The sequence below is a fragment of the Astyanax mexicanus genome, chromosome 17 (assembly GCF_023375975.1).
Source record: "Astyanax mexicanus isolate ESR-SI-001 chromosome 17, AstMex3_surface, whole genome shotgun sequence".
Taxonomy (NCBI): domain Eukaryota; kingdom Metazoa; phylum Chordata; class Actinopteri; order Characiformes; family Acestrorhamphidae; genus Astyanax; species Astyanax mexicanus.
Window position 1 is genome coordinate 40,837,060 of NC_064424.1, and position 23,505 is coordinate 40,860,564.

At 38.3% G+C, this 23,505-nt stretch overlaps 1 protein-coding gene across 8 annotated transcripts in view; it reads right to left on the minus strand.

Annotated features, from left to right (window-relative positions):
* Positions 1 to 1,414: 1,414 nt before the first annotated feature.
* The window catches only part of ulk1b (unc-51 like autophagy activating kinase 1), a 73,926-nt gene continuing 51,835 nt past the window's right edge, over positions 1,415 to 23,505 (minus strand). For 2 of the 8 annotated variants that reach the window (XM_049466394.1, XM_007246046.4), the window contains exons 16-28: positions 18,205 to 18,336; positions 16,632 to 16,771; positions 15,877 to 15,933; positions 12,978 to 13,231; positions 11,457 to 11,620; positions 11,187 to 11,302; positions 7,743 to 7,865; positions 7,022 to 7,209; positions 6,114 to 6,292; positions 5,814 to 5,932; positions 4,263 to 4,420; positions 3,969 to 4,104; positions 1,415 to 2,441 (exon numbers count right to left, since the gene is read on the minus strand). In XM_049466394.1, coding sequence (XP_049322351.1) covers positions 2,386 to 2,441; positions 3,969 to 4,104; positions 4,263 to 4,420; positions 5,814 to 5,932; positions 6,114 to 6,292; positions 7,022 to 7,209; positions 7,743 to 7,865; positions 11,187 to 11,302; positions 11,457 to 11,620; positions 12,978 to 13,231; positions 15,877 to 15,933; positions 16,632 to 16,771; positions 18,205 to 18,336 — 1,822 coding nt within the window. In that variant the 3' untranslated portion in view covers positions 1,415 to 2,385. Of the gene's footprint in view, positions 2,442 to 3,968; positions 4,105 to 4,262; positions 4,421 to 5,813; positions 5,933 to 6,113; positions 6,293 to 7,021; positions 7,210 to 7,742; positions 7,866 to 11,186; positions 11,303 to 11,456; positions 11,621 to 12,977; positions 13,232 to 15,876; positions 15,934 to 16,631; positions 16,772 to 18,204; positions 18,340 to 23,505 lie in introns of all 8 variants that reach the window. The other 6 variants (XM_049466391.1, XM_007246044.4, XM_007246045.4 and 3 more) reach the window with 5 other exon arrangements.

A 23,505-nucleotide genomic window follows, 5' to 3' on the forward strand; every position in this document is an offset into this window, starting at 1 on the left:
ACGTAAGGACATTTTTATTTGGTTACTTAATTCTTTGTTGTATCAAGGCTTTTTGGCAATAAGTCGTATACTGTTGGAAAACCTGTTAAATTTCCCTATTAAATGAAGCCACATATATAAAGAATTTATAAAGAATGCATTTGTGGGATGAGCAGCAGAGCTGAGTATGTGGGGTTGCGCCCAGAAAAATGTGCCAAATCTTTTCTGCTATTGTGGAACAGCTTATTTTGAGCTTCTGGTATCTGATTGAGCATGAGCTTTGCTAGAGTGGTCAGTCTGTATCTGCTCCATGAATCAGTATGCCACGTTTGACTGATCTGGATCAAGTTGGTAATTGTAACTTAGGAATGAGATCCTATGTTGTGGCCATAAGTTATTTTTATTCATGCCAGGATGTCACCTGAGCTCCATAAAACTCTCCATTAAACTATATTTTCATGTGGACGAGAGGCCAAAACGAGACAAAAACCTTTTCAGCCCAGCTTATCTAATAACATCTATCAATAAAAACAGACGTGCAACCATATTGTTTTCAACAATGCATCAAGGGCTTCTCTTTTCGATAGCCTGTTATCTTCGCCCGTTTCCATTCACACACATGCATTTAAGAAGTTAGCACACACAAACACACATATACATAAATGCATGATTGCCAAACACAACACAAAAACACTCAATAAAAGACACTAAAGAGAAAAAAAACAAAACAAAAAAAGGATAAAAGTTATCAAGAGATGTCCGTCTAACAATCGCTGTCTGTAGGACTGATTTGAAGACCAAGTGGAATTGGACAATCTCTCAATAGCTTGGTCAACATTCTCTAAAGTGCTACACATGGCTTCACTGGTAATCAGAACAAAGCTACTGCTTGAAAATGAAAGGGGAGCACTGGAATGGTTTGGGTGTAACCCTGCATTTACACCGGTTAGGCAACAAGTCACCTCAAGCATGTCTTATGGGTGTAGTATTCAAGGCCTTTTCGTTATTGTTGGGTGTGGGCTTGTATTGGCTACGGTTGGGACAAAATATCAGTATTGTGACATATCGCATGGTTTTATATAGCGATACATTATCAATATGTGGCGGCAAATATTAATATTCTTATTGAAATATAGGCACTCCCCTAAATTAGACTTCCTAAAGTTACTGGTTTATTAGTCAATGTGGTGGCTCTAATCAAAATAAAATTCTGTGAAACTCTCTGAAGCTTATTTAGGAGTAGTTTATCCTCTTCGGTAACACATATGCTTCCGAAATATCGTGGATTGTCCATCACAGACTTGTGATATATCACAGTACTGTGATATCATCATTTTCATGGGCAACACGTTGTGATATCGTATCATGAGATGCCCTGTGTTAGAATGTCAATTCGTGCAGAAAGTCTTAACACAATTTGTTGCTAAATCGTGGCTACAAATCCTGTCTTTTCTTGGGATATGACTTGTTGCTAGTTGCTCTGCCGCCTGCCAGTGTGAATGTGAACAGATGGCTAAAGACAAAATACAGCAAAAACAATATTAGTACTTGTTTGTAGCCCAAAACACCGGGTAGGCCTATTCATTATTGTGGCAGCATCCATTCGCAGGACTCAGATCCTTTTTTGGTGCAGAGATTCATCCAGTAAAAAGCCTTCTTCTCCAAACTGGAACCTCAATATTGGAAAGAAAAATTAACACGAGAAAAAGTGGCAAACTCAAAAACAACCCATCAAAAAAATCCAACTTCATTCCCTGTGAGCTAAATTCTTCTTCATTTCTAATCAACCTAAAAGCATTCAATCTGTCTCGAAGTTGGCTGGCCAGACACCTGAACAGACTTCCAAAAAATTCCATTCGAAATGACCAAAATCAATCCGACCGCTGATGAGGATGCAGGTCCAGACCTTTTAACTGACTGTGATTGCACATTCCCATTATATAAAGTGAAATCATCATGTCTGTGTGAAAATAAAGACGTGAACACAGTGCAGCTTATTGTTGAAGGAGTTTTAGAGTTAAGACAGATCCAGAAACAGCCATTTTGCAGCTTTAATGTGAAGGAATCGATGAGAGTGAGCCTGCTTATCGTGATGGCCTGCAGCCCGCTGGCCGTTTGAGTGAACCGGCACGATATCTGATTTGAGCGTGGGTGCGGGGGAGCCTCTCGGAGCCTCTCTCCATTACATAGTCTGCAGCAGAACTGCAGGCGTCGTCGCTACTCACACTTGACTGTGGTGTCCGTATCAGCAAGAGCTCAGTCCTCTCAGCCTGCATTTCTAGGAGGACCTCGTGGTGAAAAGCTAAAGAGAGGAGGGCCTGAGAGATGAAAGCTGGGGGTGGTATAGAGGAATGTAGGAACCTGGCAGGCTTAGCAGCAGTACAGCAGAGAACCAAACCAGAGCTCTCAGACACACAGGCCAGCCTGCAGGGCGGTGAGACGGCGCTCAATACACTGCTTACCTGTTGAAACAGTGGGAAAAATCTAAATTACACAATTGTATGTGTACAAATGTATTGTGGAATGGTGATAGATGCATTAAACAGATGCAGATGATAGGAGAACAGCAAAAATAGGGGATTGACAGGTGAGGGGTGGTGCCAGGGTGGTTCATTGTTGGTTTCTTTATTCTGACGTCACAATAAGGGAGCCATTTAAACAGCTCATAGAAATGTATGATTCCTGACACCAAACTCTTTAAACTGAATCACAAAAAAAAAAAACAACAGTTTAATTTTGTTGGTGCTTGGAGTGTTTATAGGAGCAGTTGAGACCCAAGTGGAAATACAAAAGCATGCAAAAAGTGACTTACATGATATGTTGCCTTTAAGACTTGTGCGACTAGTGTGCTTTAAGTTTATGTTGTATTAAACTGTTGCCTGAGAAATAATAATTTAATCAAATGATCATGAGATCAAAAGAATGCTGTATGCTGTACATGTACCATCCTGAGATGTTTCGAGTACTAACAGTGGTACATTAGTTTACCTCAGAAAAGTTTCTGCTACAACTAATAGGGATTTAAGCTATAATTCAAGTTTTCCTGTATTTTTTATTTTTTTTTTCATTTTAGATTTGTTCATATCAAGTGTGTAACTATTAGACACTGTGCGTCATCCCACACTTCTTCACGCAGTTCCTCATACTTATAACTACAGTTCTAAGTTCTTCTTATTATTACTTCTATGGTACTTCACAGTCCCTGCCATAGAACCATGTGGAACTCTATAATTCCCAATAGCTCCTGCATTATGATCAATACATTAGCTGAATAATTAACATGGGGTTTAATGTGACACACTTCTGTTATTTCTCACTGTCTCAAGTTTTCTGAGACATTTCTGTAGGCACACTGCACTTACCAAAAACATTAATCAATCATTTGCCAATTGCAAAAGTGAGCAAAGCACACATATTAGCTACAGTAGGTGGGACTTTGAGTTTGAGAACCACTGCTGTAAGGCATGGTTCTTCAAATCCAGTTTCGGAGGCCCTGTGTCCAGCCCATTTCCCTGCTCACACACACACGCCTACAAAATGTGGCAATTAATAAATAAATTGAAATCAGGAAATCGTGTCTGATCAGGAAAATCACCAAACTATGAACTTAAATAGCGCTTTTCCACCAAAAGAACTCTCTGGTTCTTGAACCAGTTCCGTTTGGGCTTATATGAACCATAGGGGTTTTCAGCAAACTGGCCCGCGTTTCCACCAGTTTTAGTGGAACGCCAAATGTCACATAATATGTCATCAACACAGGGCGTTGAACAGCAGTAGTTACGGTTCGCACTAAGAAACCCAGTATTCTGCGTCTTTCACTGTGAACGACTGTTCCTGGCTCTGGAACCTACTGTTGCTCCAGGAAATACAGCTCAAAATTAGGGTTGCAAACCACAACAGTGTAGGTTCAACGTCGATGGAAAAGCACTAATAGACTGGATTTGAGGAACCTTGCTGAAGGTGTTTTCTGTACGGATGTTTGTACTTACACTTGCTGACGTTGAGGAGATCAGCCTGCTCTGTAAGGAGCAGAGACAGACCCTCCATCAGCAGCAGGGCCTTATGATAGCGCTGCACTGAAGCCTCACCCTGGTGGAACATCTCATCCAGTGCTGCAGCCTGCACCTGTACCCACACACAACGATTAACAATAAATAATAATCAATCATCAAAACCTTTCTACCATTAAAGCTTCAACCTAAGATTTTGAACTTGTTTCACCAACAGAATGTCAAAGCATAAATTGGTTTACTCCTTTGCTTTGTGTCACAGTTTTCTCGTACCATTTGCACAGTGTGGCTGAAGATGAGCCTCTCTGCAGTGATGCTGTTAATGTGGTCCATCAGACGATGTTTGCGGGAGAAGAAGCGCTCCAGACGGGCACTCAGAGAGCGGCACGACATAACACTCGACTTGTACAGGTCATTCAGTCTCCTCACCACTGGATAAGATAAGAGATAAGATAAGAGATTGAAGCATGAAAATACGTTTACATTTACATTTAAGGTATTTAGCAGATGCCCTTATCCAGAGCGACTTACAACAGTGCTTTGATGTTACTTCAAATATCCAAAGCTAGTTTGTAGTCTAGGATCAAGAGATACACAGGGCTTGATCATGTTTAGAACATATACAGAATTTTTATTTTTTTTGGAAAAGATGAATCTTCAGTCGATGTTTGAAGATCGCGAGTGACTCTGACACTTAGTGGAAGTTTATTCCACAACCTTGGTGGAATGAACCAGCACAGAGAAGAGCCGGGATGTTTGTTTTCTGTTTTGTTTTCTGAGTTTTGAGTGATGGTGGTTCGAGCCGAGCCGCACTGGAAGCTCTAAGAGCTCTTGGTACAGATCTGGTTTTGACCATTGCCATCAAGTATGAAGAAGCTGGTCCATTTTTTTCCTCGTAGGCCAGTGTTAGTGTTTTGAATCGGATGCGGGCGCCAACAGGAAGCCAGTGAAGGAAACACAGTAAAGGAGTCACATGACTGAACTTTGGAAGATTGAAGACAAAAATACAGGGTTCACCTAAAGAAAGTTTTGCATACTATATATAACAGTATTTTTAAAAGATGAGAAAACTTTGCTACTATAGTACAGTAATGTTAATTTTAACTGTAGTACATTAACTTTCATTCTAACTGTAGTGGACCGCATTTTTTGTGTTGGCGAAATCATGCAGACAAAGATCATCTCCAGTTTAAAAATGCTTACAGGTAGGGCTGGCCTGAATATTTGAAAAACTCATATCTTTATATTCATTAGAGAAATGGCATTATACGATATGGCAGCATGGCTTTGCATGGTAAAATTATATACATCATCAGCTGATCAGATCATTTGATTCCACCCCTTTTGGATAATGGCCTGTGTCAGCAGTGTGACTAATTTATTTAAAATGTATTTAAAATAAAATGTGACTTTTAAATGAGCTAATCTCCACAATTAGAAGATCTTCCTCAATTAATAAGGGGTGAGATTTTTACTATAATATCAAATTTACTTATTTATTAATGAAGCTGCAAACCTCAACAGGCTAGCGCTGCTAACCAGGGCTGAAGCTCACCCTTTGACAAAATACTAGAATTCTAAACCTACTGAAAGAAATGGAAGCACTTTACTCACCAAAAATAAACAGTTTTTCAAGGATAGAAAACTGTGTATATTAACATCCAGTGCTCATTTAACTTTCAAAGAATTACAGTTTTGTTTACTTCAATAATTTGTCGTATTATTGATACTTAAAACTTGATGACTGTTTCCCCCTTAATAACTTGAAATGGAAGACAATTACAGTAATGATGAAATGACAGATTGTAAAAACTATTTACTCACCTTGTTTGACAGTGCTAGAGGGATACAGTTTGCCCTGTTTGATGCCCTCCATGGCTGTGTGCAGTGCAGAAGACAGGAGCTCTGCAGTCTTCATATACAACACCAACTGCTCAGCATATCTAAAACACACAAACACTGTAATTTTACACTACTTACACTCACGATTAGTGTTACACAGGTAACACACTCAAACAAACTGGGTTAACTTAACTAGAGTATATACATAAACTACATTTCTTTCATTTGTTCTTTCACCACTGCAGAAACTGTGTCTGTGTGTGTGTGGGTCTTTCTCCTCACCCCCACTCGCGGCTCAGAGAGCTGATCTGGTCAGCCACCATGCTCTGCTGCTCATGCAGACAGGTGGGGGCTGGCTCTGCCCGCTCAGCTTCTCCACCCCTCGCTGCCGCGACCTCCACCATACAGCGGGCGAAGTCCAGCGTGAAGCGAAGCCTGTGCAGCGTCTCTGTGTGCTCCTGCTGCAGATAGAGATCCACCACATAAGATCAGATTAGATTCAAACATATACATAATTGCAAATTAGAGGTGTGCTGTGTTGTATCTTACACTGTATATTAGGATTTATTACAATTAAAATTCATATTGTGATAATAGCAACATTTTTCTTTTGAAAGCAGTCTTTTGTCTACAGGTATTTGTATTTTATATGCATGCACTTTAACATTCTGGTATATTTGTTTTTGCTATATTAAATTGTTTTTATGTTGCATTATTTATTTTGTTATATTATTATTTTATACATGTTATAATATCTTGCTGCAGTAGGACATTTTTTCAATGAATACAATATTTTCCAGCATTTTTCATATTTTTAAACCTTAATTGGCTGGAGTGAGATTACTGTAAAAAAAAAAAAAAAAAAAAAAAGGATATATCCAAAAAGGGTTTAAATCCAATGAGAATAATAAAAAGCAAAATGCAAGCTCCTTCAAAAACATGGACTTATTTATTTGGGAAAGTGTAAAATCGCCCAAGGGTTCATACAGTAGGTGTACAATAATACAAAAATAAAAAAAAACAAATATACACCCCAAATATCCCCTTTATTTTTGTTCAGGTCCAGCCATAACCGAAAATGGTACAAAATCCATTATATATATATATATATATATATATATATATATATATATAGGGATATACTGTAATGTGTGTATATTACAGTATATGGAAAAAAAAACTTTAAATACCTCCATTAGTGTCTCTTCTGGAAGCTCTGGGGCCTCAAATGTTACAGCTCCCTCTATGTTGGCAGAGATGTGGCCTGTAAGTCCGTAACAGGGACTGGAAGGACCCTCATAGCCGTCCAAGCACATTCCTGAATGGGGATAGCGGCTGGTGAGTGAACCCACAGGGCTAATGGAACTGGAAGAGCCTGCTGAAAGACAAAAATCATCATAAACCATCAAATAAACCATACAAGTAGTAAAGCTGCTGCCATCCTGGTCTTGATTACTGGTAAACATCATAAAGCTAGTATATTAATTATGTAACTGATACACTATACTGCCAAAAGTATTCACTTGTCAGCCTTTGCATGCATATGAACTTCATATGAAGTTCATAATCCATTTTTAATCCATAAGGTTTAATAAGAGATCCGTCCACCCTTTTGCAGCTACAACAACTGTTCTGGGATGGATTTCCACAAGGTTTAGAAGTTTGTTTATGGGAATGATGTTGGATGAGATGGTCACACCATAATCCCCATCCACCAAATTGATGGATTTGATGATACAGTGTACATTTAACTGTAAGAAATGTGGTAAATTCCAAGGGTATGAATGCTTTTCAAAACACTGTATGTAACAGATATGTATACCCCTACATGAATCAATGAGAGAGTGGAATAAATCCAAGAGCACTAACTTTAACTAACTTTATACAGCTTTAGAAAGCACCAGTCCTCACCTGAGAACTTCCTGCAGCGGGATGTCTGTGGTGGGGTGCCTCCACGGGGTGGTGATCCCACAGTGAACACCACACGTGCTGGACTGCCTGAGCCCACCACCATGGTGCCACCACCAGAGGGCGCTGTGGAGTAAGAGGAGAATTACAGTGAGGACAGAGGACAGCTTCAGCAACTGTTCTGTGGTTTCTATTTGTGTATTAATTACAGCCTTCATGTGAAATTATCTGGCTTTTTGGTTATTTTATTTTAAAAATAGGTATTTGTGGCTTGTATTCTAATAATACTGGTTTTAGTTTTGTAGCCATAATGCAGTGCAGCATAAGACTGGACGTTGTGTGGTTGGTGTTTTTAGTCTGGCAGCATTTTTGTTTTCTTATTGTCTTACAAGTACTTTTGGCAATAATCCTTATTTACTACGATTTTTTTACAAACAATAAATATATAAATATATAAAAATATATATATATAAAAAAATATGTAATAGATTTCAAATCATGAGAAGCATGTTATTTACATTTTGCAGATCTTGTAATTCATGTTATGTGTAGTTTTGATTTTAATATTAATTTACTGCAATAATTATACAGAACACTTCGTATGGAAGAAAGACTGACAAATAATAATTTTATAATTCTGCAGATTCTCTGACCAGTACTATATCCATTAACCCTCCTATTTTGATGCAGTCAAATTCGACCCTTTTACAAGTTTTCTTAAGTTTAGTTAAGCTTCCATGACTTTGCTCACATTGGATGTCTAAACCCACACATTACATTTTCTAATTACATTTCTTTTTATTTAACATTTGAACACCCTTGGTTTTCCTGGTCCAACATAACCAGTCGTTATAAATAAATGTGTAACATTAAAACAAATGTATAAAACTGGGCTCAGGCACATGATCATACATCAGATGGACATCATTTCTCTCCACATCCTTTTAGGCATGTGTGTACAGAGGGTCTGTGGTGTGTATGGAAGTGTATCCAGACTGAAATTCTTTAAAAGAGGCCGTTCTTAGAAGTTTTTGGAAATATTGGCACTGCTCACTGCACATTGTTTGCTCTGACTGCATCCGAAAACTAGCAACACTGAGAACCAGCCATTCGGGGTACCACAGCAACTACATAGCAACACCTGAGCAACCACCTTACACACTGTAGCAACACCTGCTTAGAAATTCCTAGCAACCACTTTTTCAGCTATAACTATGGTTGTGTAATATGTTTAACATGAATTCTGAAGTTTTGAGACTATGTACTTTATTTACTAATACATTCATACTAGTCTACTCTGACCTGCAACACAAAATATGAAAACATGCAACACTAAAAGAAAAATTTATTCAGGGGTTTGAGAAGATCTCGCACAATTAAAAGGCATGATATTTCTCGATTTGGGTCACAGGTAACCAAGACAAATGTTTGATCATTTTGGGCAGTAAACATTGGCAAGATTTAGTCATAGGTTGCCAGGTCTGTATGTAGTATTGTATACAGGTCTGACAATAGTTTTGAAAAGACAATAATTCTGAAAAGATCTGAAGACACTACTCATGTGAGATCATACAGGAGGGAAGTTTTTGTTTTGTTTTTGAAAGCTGCAGTGCTTTCAATCATACGCAAGAGTAAAAATTGATTGACATCATTACAAGATGATTACCTACAAAATATTTTTTTAAACATCACCTGCAGTTTTGCACTTGAGTTTCAGTCAAAAATACATATTTTCAATCTTATTTCTTCAAAATGTCTCATTCTTATGAACTCAATATTGTCTTATGAGATAAGTGTCTTGTTACAATCCTATTTTTTACACAAAAAAAAAGTCTATGATAAAAAGCAAAATAGGTTGCATAAGACTATGACAAGAATTTAGCTTAGTTAAAGCTCTATCACAGCCTTGGAAAGATAACATATGCATTATTGTGAATCTAATAAAAGCTGAGGTCAGTTTGGACTCAAAAATAGTTAACAACAATGAATACAGAAGGGTTAAACATGTACTTCAGAACACTAGTCTCACAGGCCTACGTCCACAAGCTGAACACTAAAGCTCTCTGATAAATGACAAGAATCTCCTCTAATCTTCGATTAATCATGTGACGCATGTCTGTGGCTATTAGACATGGTTTGTCATTCTCTGCATGCTCCGTTGTCCTACTTTCTTTTGGTAAAATACACTCTCCCTGCATGAAATGCCTCAATGACCCACTTAGATAACTAATGCCCAGTTTTATGAGACCACTGAACCTTTCAAGTCATAAAGCATGCTACTGCCATGAGGAACCAACATGTACAGTAAATAGTGGGGCAAATGGCAGCTGTTTATTTATCTCCAGCAATGCGCCTTGTGTAATCCTAGCTGGGGGTGTAATGGGTTTTTACCAGAGCTGTTGCTTTACTGGTGAAACTGACTTTTCATAAGATTATACTGACCTGCTCTATCACTAATCTCCTACTGACTCAATCAGATATCATCCAGATACAGCATCACACACCCGACTCGAGAGATGTGGGTATCAGAGGGGGCAAGTTATAAAGTGAAGTACTTTACTTGAGGATTTCTATTATGTAATACTTTTTATTCTACTCCCTTAATTTAACAAGACAAATCTGCATTTTCAAAACAAGGCTTGCTCCAGGCAAAAAGTAAAAACACACGCAAGACATTTTTTTACATTATCAGCTGAAATATGTTGCTCTGTGACAATAAAACATACCAGCCCTGCTTAAAATGCTTAAAACATAACACTTCTAAACATTACTTAATAGTCCAAATAAAAAAATAATAAAATAGATTGTATTTATTGTTATTTTTAGGTCTTATATACAAATATATTGTATATATTTTAGTGCTGTCAACATTAACATTAACCACCCATACCCACAAACAAACAGACATACAAACAAACACAAACAAACAAACAAACACAAACACACAAACAAACACACAAACACACACACAAACACACACACAAACACACACTGAGCTATTACATGTGGAATATGGAGCTACACCAGCATTTATTTTCTTAAAACATAAAAAAATAAAAAACTTAGCACATTACAATATTCTAATATTTAAAAAAAAAACACCAAAACTACCCTGAGGTATTATAACACAGTAAAACAAAAAAAAAAAAGGATGTAGTCTGCCAGGTGTAAATCACACTACACCACTACACACTACAACACTACTGTCCCCTTCCCAAAAAAATAGTTAAGTACCATCATTTCTCTCAACTCACAGAATATTGTTGTGAATAATACAATAATTTTTAAGGGATTGGTCCAATTAATATATATTTACAATAATTATAAAATCGTTTATTCCTGGGGCAAGCCATCATCGATTTAAAATCTTTATCAACATAGCCTAGTTGTATTTATTCAGCTATGATGCACAATCTAGTATCTGAAAAACAGACTGCATGTGTTTACCTGTGATGTCTATGGCTCTGTCAGAACTGAGGTTCTCTGAGCTCCCTCTCTCCCCGAGCTGCCCTCCGAACGCAGCCATCAGCAGCATGTCCGACAAGCGGCCAGCGCTCTGGGACCTGGAGGAACAACAAAACGTGTCCAGATCATTAATGATTTAGATGGTTAAATAAGAATTGGGAGAGAAAACAGCAGGACATGGGTCTTTTCATAAACAGACGGCCATTGTGCAAAAATATCCTGACAAATATCCTTCCCACCCACATCTCGTACCTTCCAAAGGCCTTCGCTTCCTCAGGCTGGCAGGCGGCAGGCAGACCCCCCTCCCCCTGCGACGGCCTGCTGGCAGATGATGGGAAAACCAAGCCCTGCTGAGTCAGAAAGGTGACCATGTTTGGGGAGCTGGGAGGCTTTGGGAACTCGAAAGGGGGCATAGCCTGGGGAGAAAAAAAATTGCATGTGTAATTTTAAATTTTACATTTCAATGTAAGCTGCAGCATTGTTTAAACATTTTCTTGGTTCCTCCTAAGGTTTCTTCCTCTTAGTGTAAAGGATTTTTCCTTGCATCTGTTGTCACCACAATTACTAGCATCGCTGTGGTGCTCGCTTATAAAACTATAACCATCATGTTTACTGAACTTTTCTTTCCTAAACTTAACTTGTACAGTCATATGAAAAAGTTTGGGCACCCCTATTAATCTTAATAATTTTTAGTTCTAAATATTTGGGTGTTTGCAACAGCCATTTCAGTTTGATATATCTAATAACTGATGGTAATGGTATGGTAATATTTCAGGATTGAAATGAGGTTTATTGTACTAACAGAAAATGTGCAATATGCATTAAACCAAAATTTGACCGGTGCAAAAGTATGAGCACCCTTATCATTTTATTGATTTGAATACCCCTAACTACTTTTTACTGACTTACTGAAGCACAAAATTGGTTTGTTAACCTCATTGAGCTTTAAACTTCATAGCCCGGTGTATCCAATCATGAGAAAAGGTATTTAAGGTGGCCAATTGGAAGTTGTTTTCCTATTTGAATCTCCTCTGAAGAGTGGCATCATGGGCTCATCAAAACAACTCTCAAATGATCTAAAAACAAAGATTGTTCAACATAGTTGTTCAGGGGAAGGATACAACAAGTTGTCTCAGAGATTTAACCTGTCAGTTTCCACTGTGAGGAACATAGTAATGAAATGGAAGACCACAGGGACAGTTCTTGTTAAGCCCAGAAGTGGCAGGCCAAGAAAAATATCAGAAAGGCAGAGAAGAAGAATGGTGAGAACAGTCAAGGACAATCCACAGACCACCTCCAAAGAGCTGCAGCATCATCTTGCTGCAGATGGTGTCACTGTGCATCGGTCAACAATACAGCGCACTTTGCACAAGGAGAAGCTGTATGGGAGAGTGATGCAAAAGAAGCCATTTCGGCAAGCACGCCACAAACAGAGTCGCCTGAAGTGTGCTTTTGCAGTTGTTTAGGCGACTCTGTTTGTGGTGTGCTTGCAAAAATGGCTTCTTTCGCATTAAATTTTGGTTTAATGCATAATGCACATTTTCTGTTAGTACAATAAACCTCATGACTGTATATAAGTAAATTTTACCAAGATTGTCTTGAGTGCCAGGCTGCATTTTAGAGAAAAGATGTTTAATTCAACAAATATTTAACATATAACAAAAAAGAAATATTAAAAACAACAATGAGGTCTATAGCCCCGAACAGGTCACAACCTGGAACTAAATGAAATGTAAAAAATTAGCATCACAGTATCAAACAATGGCCACATACTCTTGATGGGGATCCCAGGATGGTAGGCAGAGGGCTGCGCTGCATGAGCTCACTGAGCCTGGGAGAGGAATGCAGGGGTCTAAGGGCCAACGTGCCCCCTTGAGGGGCCACCACCGGGTCCGAGTGCTGCTTCCTGATCGTCTGCCTGCAGCCACCAGCAGCCTCCAGCAGACAGGGGGCGCTGTGGAGGCGCGAGCCCAGCCCTTGCTGCTGCTGCTGCTGGGGTCGGGCCTTGGCCTCTGGAATCTGGAGAGCTGCAGTAAAAGAGAGCAGAGAGAGGTCCTGGGTGAACTGTGCTGACGTACGTAACAGCACAATAGAACAGGGGGCAGATGAATTATGAAACAAGAGGCAGGAGCGGCGAGAAAGTAGAGGGGGGAATAGTGTGAGCGGTGGGCACTGTAAATATTTTGCCTGTGCTCAGCAATGCAGAGTCTGAATACAAATTTAGTGACTGGACAAGCAAGCATTTATAATACAAATGTAGGTGCAGAGATGTAAAATGGTCTTAGCAAGGTGTTAACAAGGTAAAACAAACATTTTATAGTGTGTTTTTACACCATAAAGTGCATAAAATCCTAGAATTTTCAAAGAGCAGTAAAGCCACTCTGCTGAATTGCAAAGATATACAGGAGTTTCAGTGAAGTTTCTCCAGCACCGAGGCTGGAGCAGTATTAACATTAGCTGCTAGCTGCGGTAAGTGATCTTTCTCTGTTCAGAGGTGAGTATTATCAGCCTGCAGCCTGCTGCTAACCCCGGCTAGCACTGCTGGAGCAGCATTAGCATTAGCAGTTAACCGTGCTGAGCACTAGCTTTTTTGTCGCTCAGAGACGACTATAAACAAGTGTGTAAAAACAGGTCAAGTGGGACAAACCGCTAGCTAATATCACCCGGGGTTACCTGAACACACATTGACTAGCGCTAACCGCAGGTAGAGCTAGCGGTTATACGCTAATGCTGCTGCACCCAGCCTTAGTGGAAATCTAAGTTTACTGTAAATAAATGGAACCGCTTTACTATATTTACTATATAAACATATAAACAGTATTCAGAAGAGAAATGTTTGTAGATTACCATTCAGCGCTCGTTTGACTTGAGAAAATGGGTTTTTATAAGTATTACAGTTTTGTTTACTTAGCTTAGCTTTACTTAACTTGATAACATCAATCAACACTATGGTCCAATCCCATTCCACCCCTTGACCCTACAATTTAGCCCTACCCCTATGTTTAGGATATTCACAACGAGGGTGTCCTGATTCGTTTTGTGTTCAAATGAGGAAAAGGGGGAAACTACTTTCACAAAGTAGAATCTCTAATACTGGCAGTGAGTGAGAGGGCACGTTTCTTTCTCTTAGCAGATAATGAACATGAATCTACAGGCACTCTGTCTAACACCAGGCATGGGCTAGAGGGGTATAAACCCCCAGCATTGGAAAAAAAAAATTAATTTGCTTAAACTTCAGTTGCTAGTTTCCCCTCAAAATTTCATTTCAACAACTGCAACATAATCACCTTGCTTACAGTATAAAATATAATGACAAATACTGAATAGTAACCCGTCTATAGAGTCTGAGATATTCTTATTATTATGTTTATGCCATATTGAACAGCAATGGTGACAACAGGTATCTTCAGTCATCATGGAAAAAACGCTTGTATATAAAAGCTACTTGTGTCCTCATATCAGTAAATCCTCTCACTGCAGTCCCACAGGAACCCCTACCATTCCTCACTAAAACATATTTACTGTGTTCCACTGACAGAGCACCTGAACCCAGCTATCAGCGCTTGAGTGGAGCTTGATTACATAATTATGTTGAACAGCTGGCAGTCCTCAGGTACTGCATTTAAAGTAACTCAGCTACCTAATTCATGCAGCTTAAAACTCTGAGCTACTGCATAGTTCAGAACACTATGAGTGGAGGTAGACTTAATCACACAATAATTACATTGTGACTTATCATACAATATATAGACATAAAAGTAATAATTTACTGATCAAAATATTGCTAATAGCTTTTAGAATCCATTATTCTAAATGAGTTGTTTTGTTGACTGTTTAAAAATATGTGTTATTTTTTTAGAATATTTAATAAAGTTAATATTCCAAATCTAATATATAAAAAAAATCTTAATATTATTATTATTATTTTTTAATGGTGTAATAGCATTATTAAGCTTTTACACACACACTTGCCCACACACAGAGCTGCTGCTCCTTAATTATTTTGGCCTCATTACCAAAATGTATAACCACAGAATATTGGTATACGCAGTTGACACCAATAATATAAATATAAATACATTTCGCCATATATTTTATTGATATTTGAACATCCACAATTAAACAACTATGTCTTAACCCTTCATGGCATAGTGTTGCCCTCAGGCAACAAACACAATTTTAGCATCATACACCATACTGTACCTTATTTATTCATTTAACATTCATTTATTTTTTAAAATAATGTTACAAGGCATTTTTATGTCCAAAACAATGAGATGCACATCATTATGTGCTTTATAAATAAAAATATGTATATGCGCAAGATATTATTTCATTCTTGTTGTAAACATACTAAAACAATTTGTTGCTTTTGGGCTACATTATGCAGGTAGACCACTTTTGTTCGATTATTTATGATAAAGCAAAGGCTCTCATTTCATCCCTAACAAATAAGTCATTCATGACATAGAGGGTTAAGGAAAATTAGTTGGATTAATTGATAATAACACAATTAAAATGACAATATAGTGTTCATTAAATAATTTCTGGGACAATATACTGTTTATAAAAAAGTAATTCTCATTAAATCCTAAGTGGAGTTGCTTTATGTTTGTTTTAAGTGAAAAAGGTGTGTGCCTGCAGGGAGGACATGGAGGGAGGGAGCTCTCACCTCCGCCCCAAGAGCCCCTGTGGCCCGTCTCTGTGCCCAGCTCAGGGATGGTGCCCACTTTTGAGACAAAGAGCAGAGGAAACGGTTGTTTAGGAAACATGCTACAATCTACATGCTATTACCTGAACACACAGATATATTGTGACTTTTAAATTAATCAAATATCCCAAAAGTAATCAAAATAGATCATCCTTTTTTTCAATTGTTTCCCCAATTTGGCAAAGCTAATTAACCCAACCACTCATTAGGACTCTATCAATTACAATATTTTCAACACTAGGAGGGTGAAGACTGCTACTGCACATGCTTCCTCTGATACACGTGAAGCCTTACTCAGCCTCTTTCTGAGCTGCCGCTGATGCAGTATTACTGGGTAGCCAGCACATTCGGAGGAAAGCGCTGGATCCCCAGCTCCGATACATCAGGTAACAGATGGATGTGCAAGCTAGCATCACAATAGAAGTGATGAGGGGAGAGAGCACCACCTACTGCAGCATGGTCAATTGTGCTCGCTCGGGCTCCGGCAGCTGATGCCAAAGCAGTATAATGTGTGCTTTGAACTCTTCATGCCAAAATAGGCAAAGCTAATTTTGAAAGCTGAAAGGATATGCAGTTTTGATTATTGATTTGATCATTTACAAATATATTATCGAATAATGAGTAAATCATGTATGAGTTCAGATATCTGTTTATTTGAATAATAATGCCCACCCCCCTCTGCACCTGCTAATAACAGAAGTAAATCAGGTTCTCACCTTGTGGGGAGAGCTGAAAGGGTTTGGAGCCCCCCATAGACAGCCTGCGGGAAGGGGGGGCTGCCGGGTGTGGGGGAGAGGGTCCCGTTCTGCCATAGCTCAGAGGGCTGCCGCTGCTGCATCGCCGCATTGGGCCGCACCTACACCACACACACACACACACACACACACACACACACACACACACACACACACACACACAAACACACACACACACACACACACACACACAGAGTCACAGGGAGAAACCACTGCATATTTAAAGCCTGTGGAATACCATCATGCTGTAGTGTTGCTGGGTGGTTGATAAGATGTTGCTAAGTGGCTGCTATGGCATTGCTTAATGGTTTCTACTTAGTTGCAAAAGCATCACTGTGTTGCTGATGTGTTGATAGGAAGCTGCTGTAGATTTGTTTAGTGGTTGCTAAGCGGTTGCTATGGTGTTTCTAGATAGATGCTACGGAGGTGTTAAGAATTTTTTATCTAGCTGATAGTGTTGCAAGGTGGTTGATGTGATGTTTCGAGGAGGTAGCTGTGGTGTTGAGACATGTGGTATGATGTGTTGTGGTCTCCTAGTTGGACACTATGATGTTGCTAAACAGTCTCTAAATAATTGCTATGATGTTGCTACGTTGTTGCCATTTGGTTTGATGGATTTTATAGTAGTGGCTTACATGGTATTGCAAGGTTTTTGCTCTGCCCAAGGTGGTTGCAATGGTTACCAAGGTTGATGCTATGGCTTGCTGAGTTTTTATTAAAGCTTACAGAATATAATCACTTTCGTCTCATGTGATATAATATACACTATATTGCCAAAAGTATTGAAAGAGTGAACCCAAGCACCTGGTCATGCAGACTGATTCTACAAACATTAGTAAAAGAATGGGTCTCTCTCTCAGGAGCTCAGTGAATTTCAGCGTGGTACCGTGATAGGATGCAGCACCTGTGCAACAAGTCTAGTCGTAAAATTTCCTCACTACTAAATATTCCACAGTCAACTGTCAGTGATATTATGACACAGTGGAAGCGCCTGGGAACGACAGCACCTCGCTTTGTCAGTGTAAAACACTGGGAAGCATAGAGCGCAGAGATCGCCAATTATCTGAAGAATCAATCATTACAGACTACAGAACAGTGTAAATATAGTATAAAGTAAAATATTCAACTAAATTATTTAACACAATATAGGTTATTATTTAGTAGGATAACTAACATTAACAATGTAAATTAGTTCAACATTTTGAAGAATAGTCTAAGCAGGTTTATGCAGTGTGTCACAGGCATGAGACACACCATGACTAATCATCACTAGCAGGCCAAACCCACAGAGGATATGATGTAGTGAACAGAAATGCATTTTTGGATGAAAAGAAAACAGAACCTAAACAATTTATAATATTTTTGGAACACTGAACATTTTTAACATCCCAGAAGCACAATATGACTCAAAATAAGTTAGTCATAGTCTTTTTACACCAAAAGCTTTTTTCCCACCATGTTTGCCCAAATCAATAGTGTGTAGTGAGCAGAAATCAGTGTAAAAGTGTGTGCATGTGTGTGTGTGTGTACTGACCGTGGAGAGCTGTCCTGGCTGGGCGAGTGCAGGTTCTGCTCCATTCGCTGGTAGTTGTGAATCTGAGTGGGCACTGGAATGGGTACTGACTGACCATAGTTGCCATAGTTACTCACAGAGTATTCAATGGGCCTGCTGAGAAGGAGAGAACGGAAAAGGAAATGAGAGACAAAGACAATAAAGACGAGACAGAACGGACAAAGAGTGAGGAAATGGCAAAGACTACAGTCATGAAGCTACATATAAGAGTATATTACTTTAATTCTAATGCCTTTGTCAATTAAACTCCCCTTGAATGACTTATAATTAAACAGAGGGAAGAATAGTTCCTTCATTATCTCAGTATCCAGCAGTGAGGAATAGATGCTGTGAACTTTATAAGCACAATAATGGGGAGGTTGGTGCCCATTAGGTTATAGTTAAAGAGGTAAAGCTTTAGGCAGAACCAGATGAGTAGCTCCCAACTGGGTGTGTCCTGAAGGAACAGAGCTATCCTCAGATGAGAGGTTTACTAATATATACAGCTCAGGAAAAAAAAGAAGAGACCATTTAAAAATTATGAGTTTCTTTTTTTTTTTTTTTTATTAAATTGAAAACCTCTGGAATATAATCAAAGAGGTAAAGCTTTAGGCAGAACCAGATGAGTAGCTCCCAACTGGGTGTGTCCTGAAGGAACAGAGCTATCCTCAGATGAGAGGTTTACTAATATATACAGCTCAGGAAAAAAAAGAAGAGACCATTTAAAAATTATGAGTTTCTTTTTTTTTTTTTTTATTAAATTGAAAACCTCTGGAATATAATCAAAAGGAAGATGGATGATCACAAGCCATCAAACTAAGCTGAAGTGCTTGATTTTTTGCACCAGGAGTAAAGGCATAAATTTATCCAAAAACAGTGTGTAAGACAGGTGGAGGAGAACATTCCAAGATGCATGAAAACAAAACTATGCAAAGAAAACAGGTTCATATTCATTTAGAAACAACAACAACAACAATACTAACATTTTATTTAAGGAAGAGTTAAGTATCAATAATTAGTAGAATAACCCAGATTTTTTTATCACAGCTTTCATGCGTCTCGGCATGTTCTCCTCCAGTCTTTCACAATGCTTTTGGGTGACCTTATGCCACTCCTGGCGCAGAAATTCAAGCAGTTGTGCTTTGTTTGATGGCTAAATAAAGTATTTTTACATTATTTTAAAATGTCCTGCATTGTAGATTTGTACTAAAGTCATCCAAATTTAAAAAAAAAAAAAACATGGAATTAAACAAAAAAGTTTTAAACAAACCAGAATAGGTTTTGCAGATCTTGGCATCGTCTAAGCCTACTTTATGAGGTGGAACTTGGAAGGATGTTAAAGAGTTAACTACTTGAATTTCTTGCCTTCTTAATGTGTTTGAGAGCATCAGTTGTAAAGTTGTGAAGAGGTAGAGTTGGTACACAGTGAACCGCTGTATTTAATTAATGTTCTAATCCATATTATGGAAACAAACTCAACAAAGAAATTAAGGTCTTTGTGAATGTACTTTCAGATTGACTGACCATCAAATGATGTGATGAAACTGGCACTCATCAGGACTAGAAGTCAGAGTGGTTCTCACTTCCAGTCACTAGGGTGTTTACTAAGGTGTTGATTTGATGTTACTTTATGGTTGAAATGATGCTTGATGTTTTTTTGTTTTTTTTTGTCTGAGCAATTTGGTTGTTGTGAGGTGGTTGCTAAGATGTTGCTAAAAGGTAGCTCATTGGAGTTGGGTTGTTGAAATACTGTTGCAAGGTTGTTATGGTATCCCAGGTGGATGCTTTGGTGTTGCTAGATGGTTTCTTTTTACATGGACAGTATTAAGTACTGTCCAGAGACTGATGTCCTGTCAATCACTTATCTGTTTGCATGGGCAATTTCAGACATATGTCACTATTTCCAATCATTACCACCCACTGCGCTGTCCACTATGGATGGTAATGCCTTCTATGATGTAAAACGTTTACACACTTGACTCTGTGAATCGAGGAACTACTTTGTAAATCAAATGTTCCATCCATTTGCCACCCACTATCAGACCTAACTCCAACTCCCATAATTAATTTCACCCTGCAATGAGCAAGTCTGCCAGTATTTATTTATCTGGTATGCACAAGATATGCAGGTTTGGGCATTTCTATTATAAATAATTTGCAAGGTGCAGAGGGGTTGCTCCAGAAATGTAACTCTTTATTTTAATTTGATGTCCTCTAATGTACAATTTATACTGCACTTGGTTTATAAACAGCCCATTTACACTGCCCCAAAATCCCCGGCACTCATCCAGCAGAATAGTAAATGATTCTGAAAGCACAATTTTTCTCATTATCCTGTCTTAAACCAATCTGATGGATCTTTTTACTGCTGATGGAGTTTTGTATCATTATTAAAAGAACATGCCCATATAACCTGCTGGCCAGTACTGAGTGTGCACTCTGTTGTGCATGTCAACAAAATGAAAATGACTCCTGCTGACTTCAGCAGAAAAAAAGTGATTCACTCTCTGATTGATACTGAAGCAGAAGCTGCAGAAAGTGCTAACTGTTTCACATTCATCAGTGCGGTATCCTGGTCACCTGGATGCTATTAATGTAATGCCCCAAAACAGAATTCAGAAGAGGCACTGCAGAGGTGCAGCTTTGTAAGCACTAGAGCAGGGGCATTTAATTAGAATTCAGTTCGGTCCAGTTAGAGAAAATTTCGCCTGGCCGAGGTCCGGACCGTCGCCATTTTTAACTTGTTAACTTGTGTTATGATTCAGTATTATATCCTGTATACTTCAGAAGCCTAGTAGTTCTGTCAGTGTTTTATGTCATCAACAAAGAAAAAAGACAAAACAAATTGCACATACCAATATATTTCAACCATATGTATTGTTTTAAATAGACCTGTCACAATAATTACATTATCAACCTATCATAAAATAAATGGAAACACCCTGAATAATTTAACTTATCGAGTCTATTAATGTGAATCTGTATGTTAACTGTTTCAAAATGCTATATTTATTCTATTTAATTTTATTTATATTAGATTTGCGCCTGTCTGTCATGATAATAATTACATGAATGACAAATCATACAATAAATGGAGAAATGTTTGCTGAACTTTGCCAAAATATCAGCTTTTTCTTAAAACAGTAGTTTTATTTTATTTAATATTATTACTGTATCAGACTTTATTATGTTGTGGGTAAAATTGGGGGAAGTTGCCAATGCTTTTTGTCCCTTTGGGGGTTGCCTTAGTTCTGAGGTAGGGTTGTTTTGGGAGTAAAGAGAGCGCGCCTGCGAGCGAGGGAGTTTTTTTCTCTTGCTGAGGTGTTCTGAACAGGTGGAGTAAAGTGGAATATTTTGGACCATTGTCTCGATTGTTTCTCTTTAATTCCTTCAAGCAACACTGCGAGGTTACATTACTGTTAGTATGTTTTATAAAGGTAGTATTTCAATTTCTTTTTCTGGTGCGCACCACCTGTATTCTCATCTTTTCTCGCTTTATTCTCCGTCTGCAGCTTCTCACCGCCTGCTTTTGCCTGTTTGGCTCTGCGCGCTCGCATCTGCACAGATCTGATTGGCAGAGGAGACCATTTTTTTTTACAGCACACGTGATTGGTCTGTAAGTTTACTGCGCCGAAAAGCACGTAAACCATAAAGACAATAAACGTTCTGCCGCTTTAAATGAACACGGTCAGAATTAAATCCTTCTTTAGTTTATAGGTTTGGGTCCAGATTGGACAACGTCTGGGTCCGGACCCGGACCGCGGTCCGCCTATTAGTGACCCCTGCACTAGAGGATATAATACTCACAATATAATAAATTCTATTACAATACGTTGCCCATGATACAGATGTTATCACAATACTGTGATTCAGCAATCCTCTATGAGACTTAATGGCGTCTGTGTACTAAAGGGAATAAAATACGTTTAAATAAGCAAACACCAGAAATTATGGATTTATTAGTGTCAGTTTTACAGAATTTCACCACCAATATGAAACAATGTACAATAAAGTGTATAGCGTAGCTCGCTTGTGTCTCTTCAACATGCATAAACTGAATGCAGCTCTTCCAAATGCGGCTCCTATTATTCCAATGTTGTGAAATTTACATAAACTGTTATAACACACTGTGTTCACACAGATGTTTATTTTTTGTTTTTATGCAAACTGTTTGTTTTGTTGTTTTTGATCCTCTGTAAAGCACTTTGTGACAACTGTCTGGGATAAGTGCTAAATAAATAAATTTTACTTACTTACTTACTTACTTACTTACTTACACTGTGTAACATAAGCTTACAGAAAAAAATGTCTTTAAACTTTAATGGAAAAAAATAATCACATATCGTTATTTGACGTCATGCATTCTCTATGATATGATATATTGCTGTATCAATATTTTGTCCCACCCCTACAAACTAATGCATATGAACTTCTACCCCAGCACCACTAAGAATACTCTCACAGGCCTTAAATCAGATCTGATCTGCCATCTATCCACCACTCTGATGCTAATCACTTCTGGCTATAAAACAACACGATACACACTCTGAAACATGATCTTCAAAGAGCGCTGCAAAACCGAAACACTCATCAACAAACACAAGAATCAGCTTCTATTCCCAGGCATCACAACAACATACTGAACAAAGAGATAACGCTCACAGTCATGTACATGCTTGTATCCTGCCAGAAGCAAAGCTATGCTGCAACACTTCTATTCTCATGAGAACGTTTGTGTGTGAACTTCAGTACTGCAGTGTATTGTACTGTGTGTTATTGTACTTGATGTTAGGGATAATGAAAAATCTGAAATGTGGGTTAACAAATCTACTTATGACTGATTTTCCTTTTTCAGAAGATTTTTGTGGAAAAAAGCTACATTCTCATAAGAGCTTGGCAATATGATGGTATTTTATTGTATCGTGATACATTTTACCGTTTCGCAAATTGCTTCACTAAGCATATTGAAGATATCATCAGTGCTTAAAGAACACTGAGCAAAACTGTGCATTTTATTGCAGAGTGTAAAATGTCCTGTTAGAATAAATGAAAGAATCTGTCACTGCTGCTACGAACACTTACATAAAAAAACATATGTTTGAAGAAAGGAAAACACGGCATTCCAGCATAAGAACCTCATCTTATCTGTGAAACATGGTGGTGGTAGTAGTATCATGGTTTGGCATGGCTTTTTTGCGTCATCTTGGCCAGGGTGGTTTGCCTTTATTGTTGGAACCATGAATTTTAAAATTATACCAGCGATTTCTAAAAGAAAACACCAGG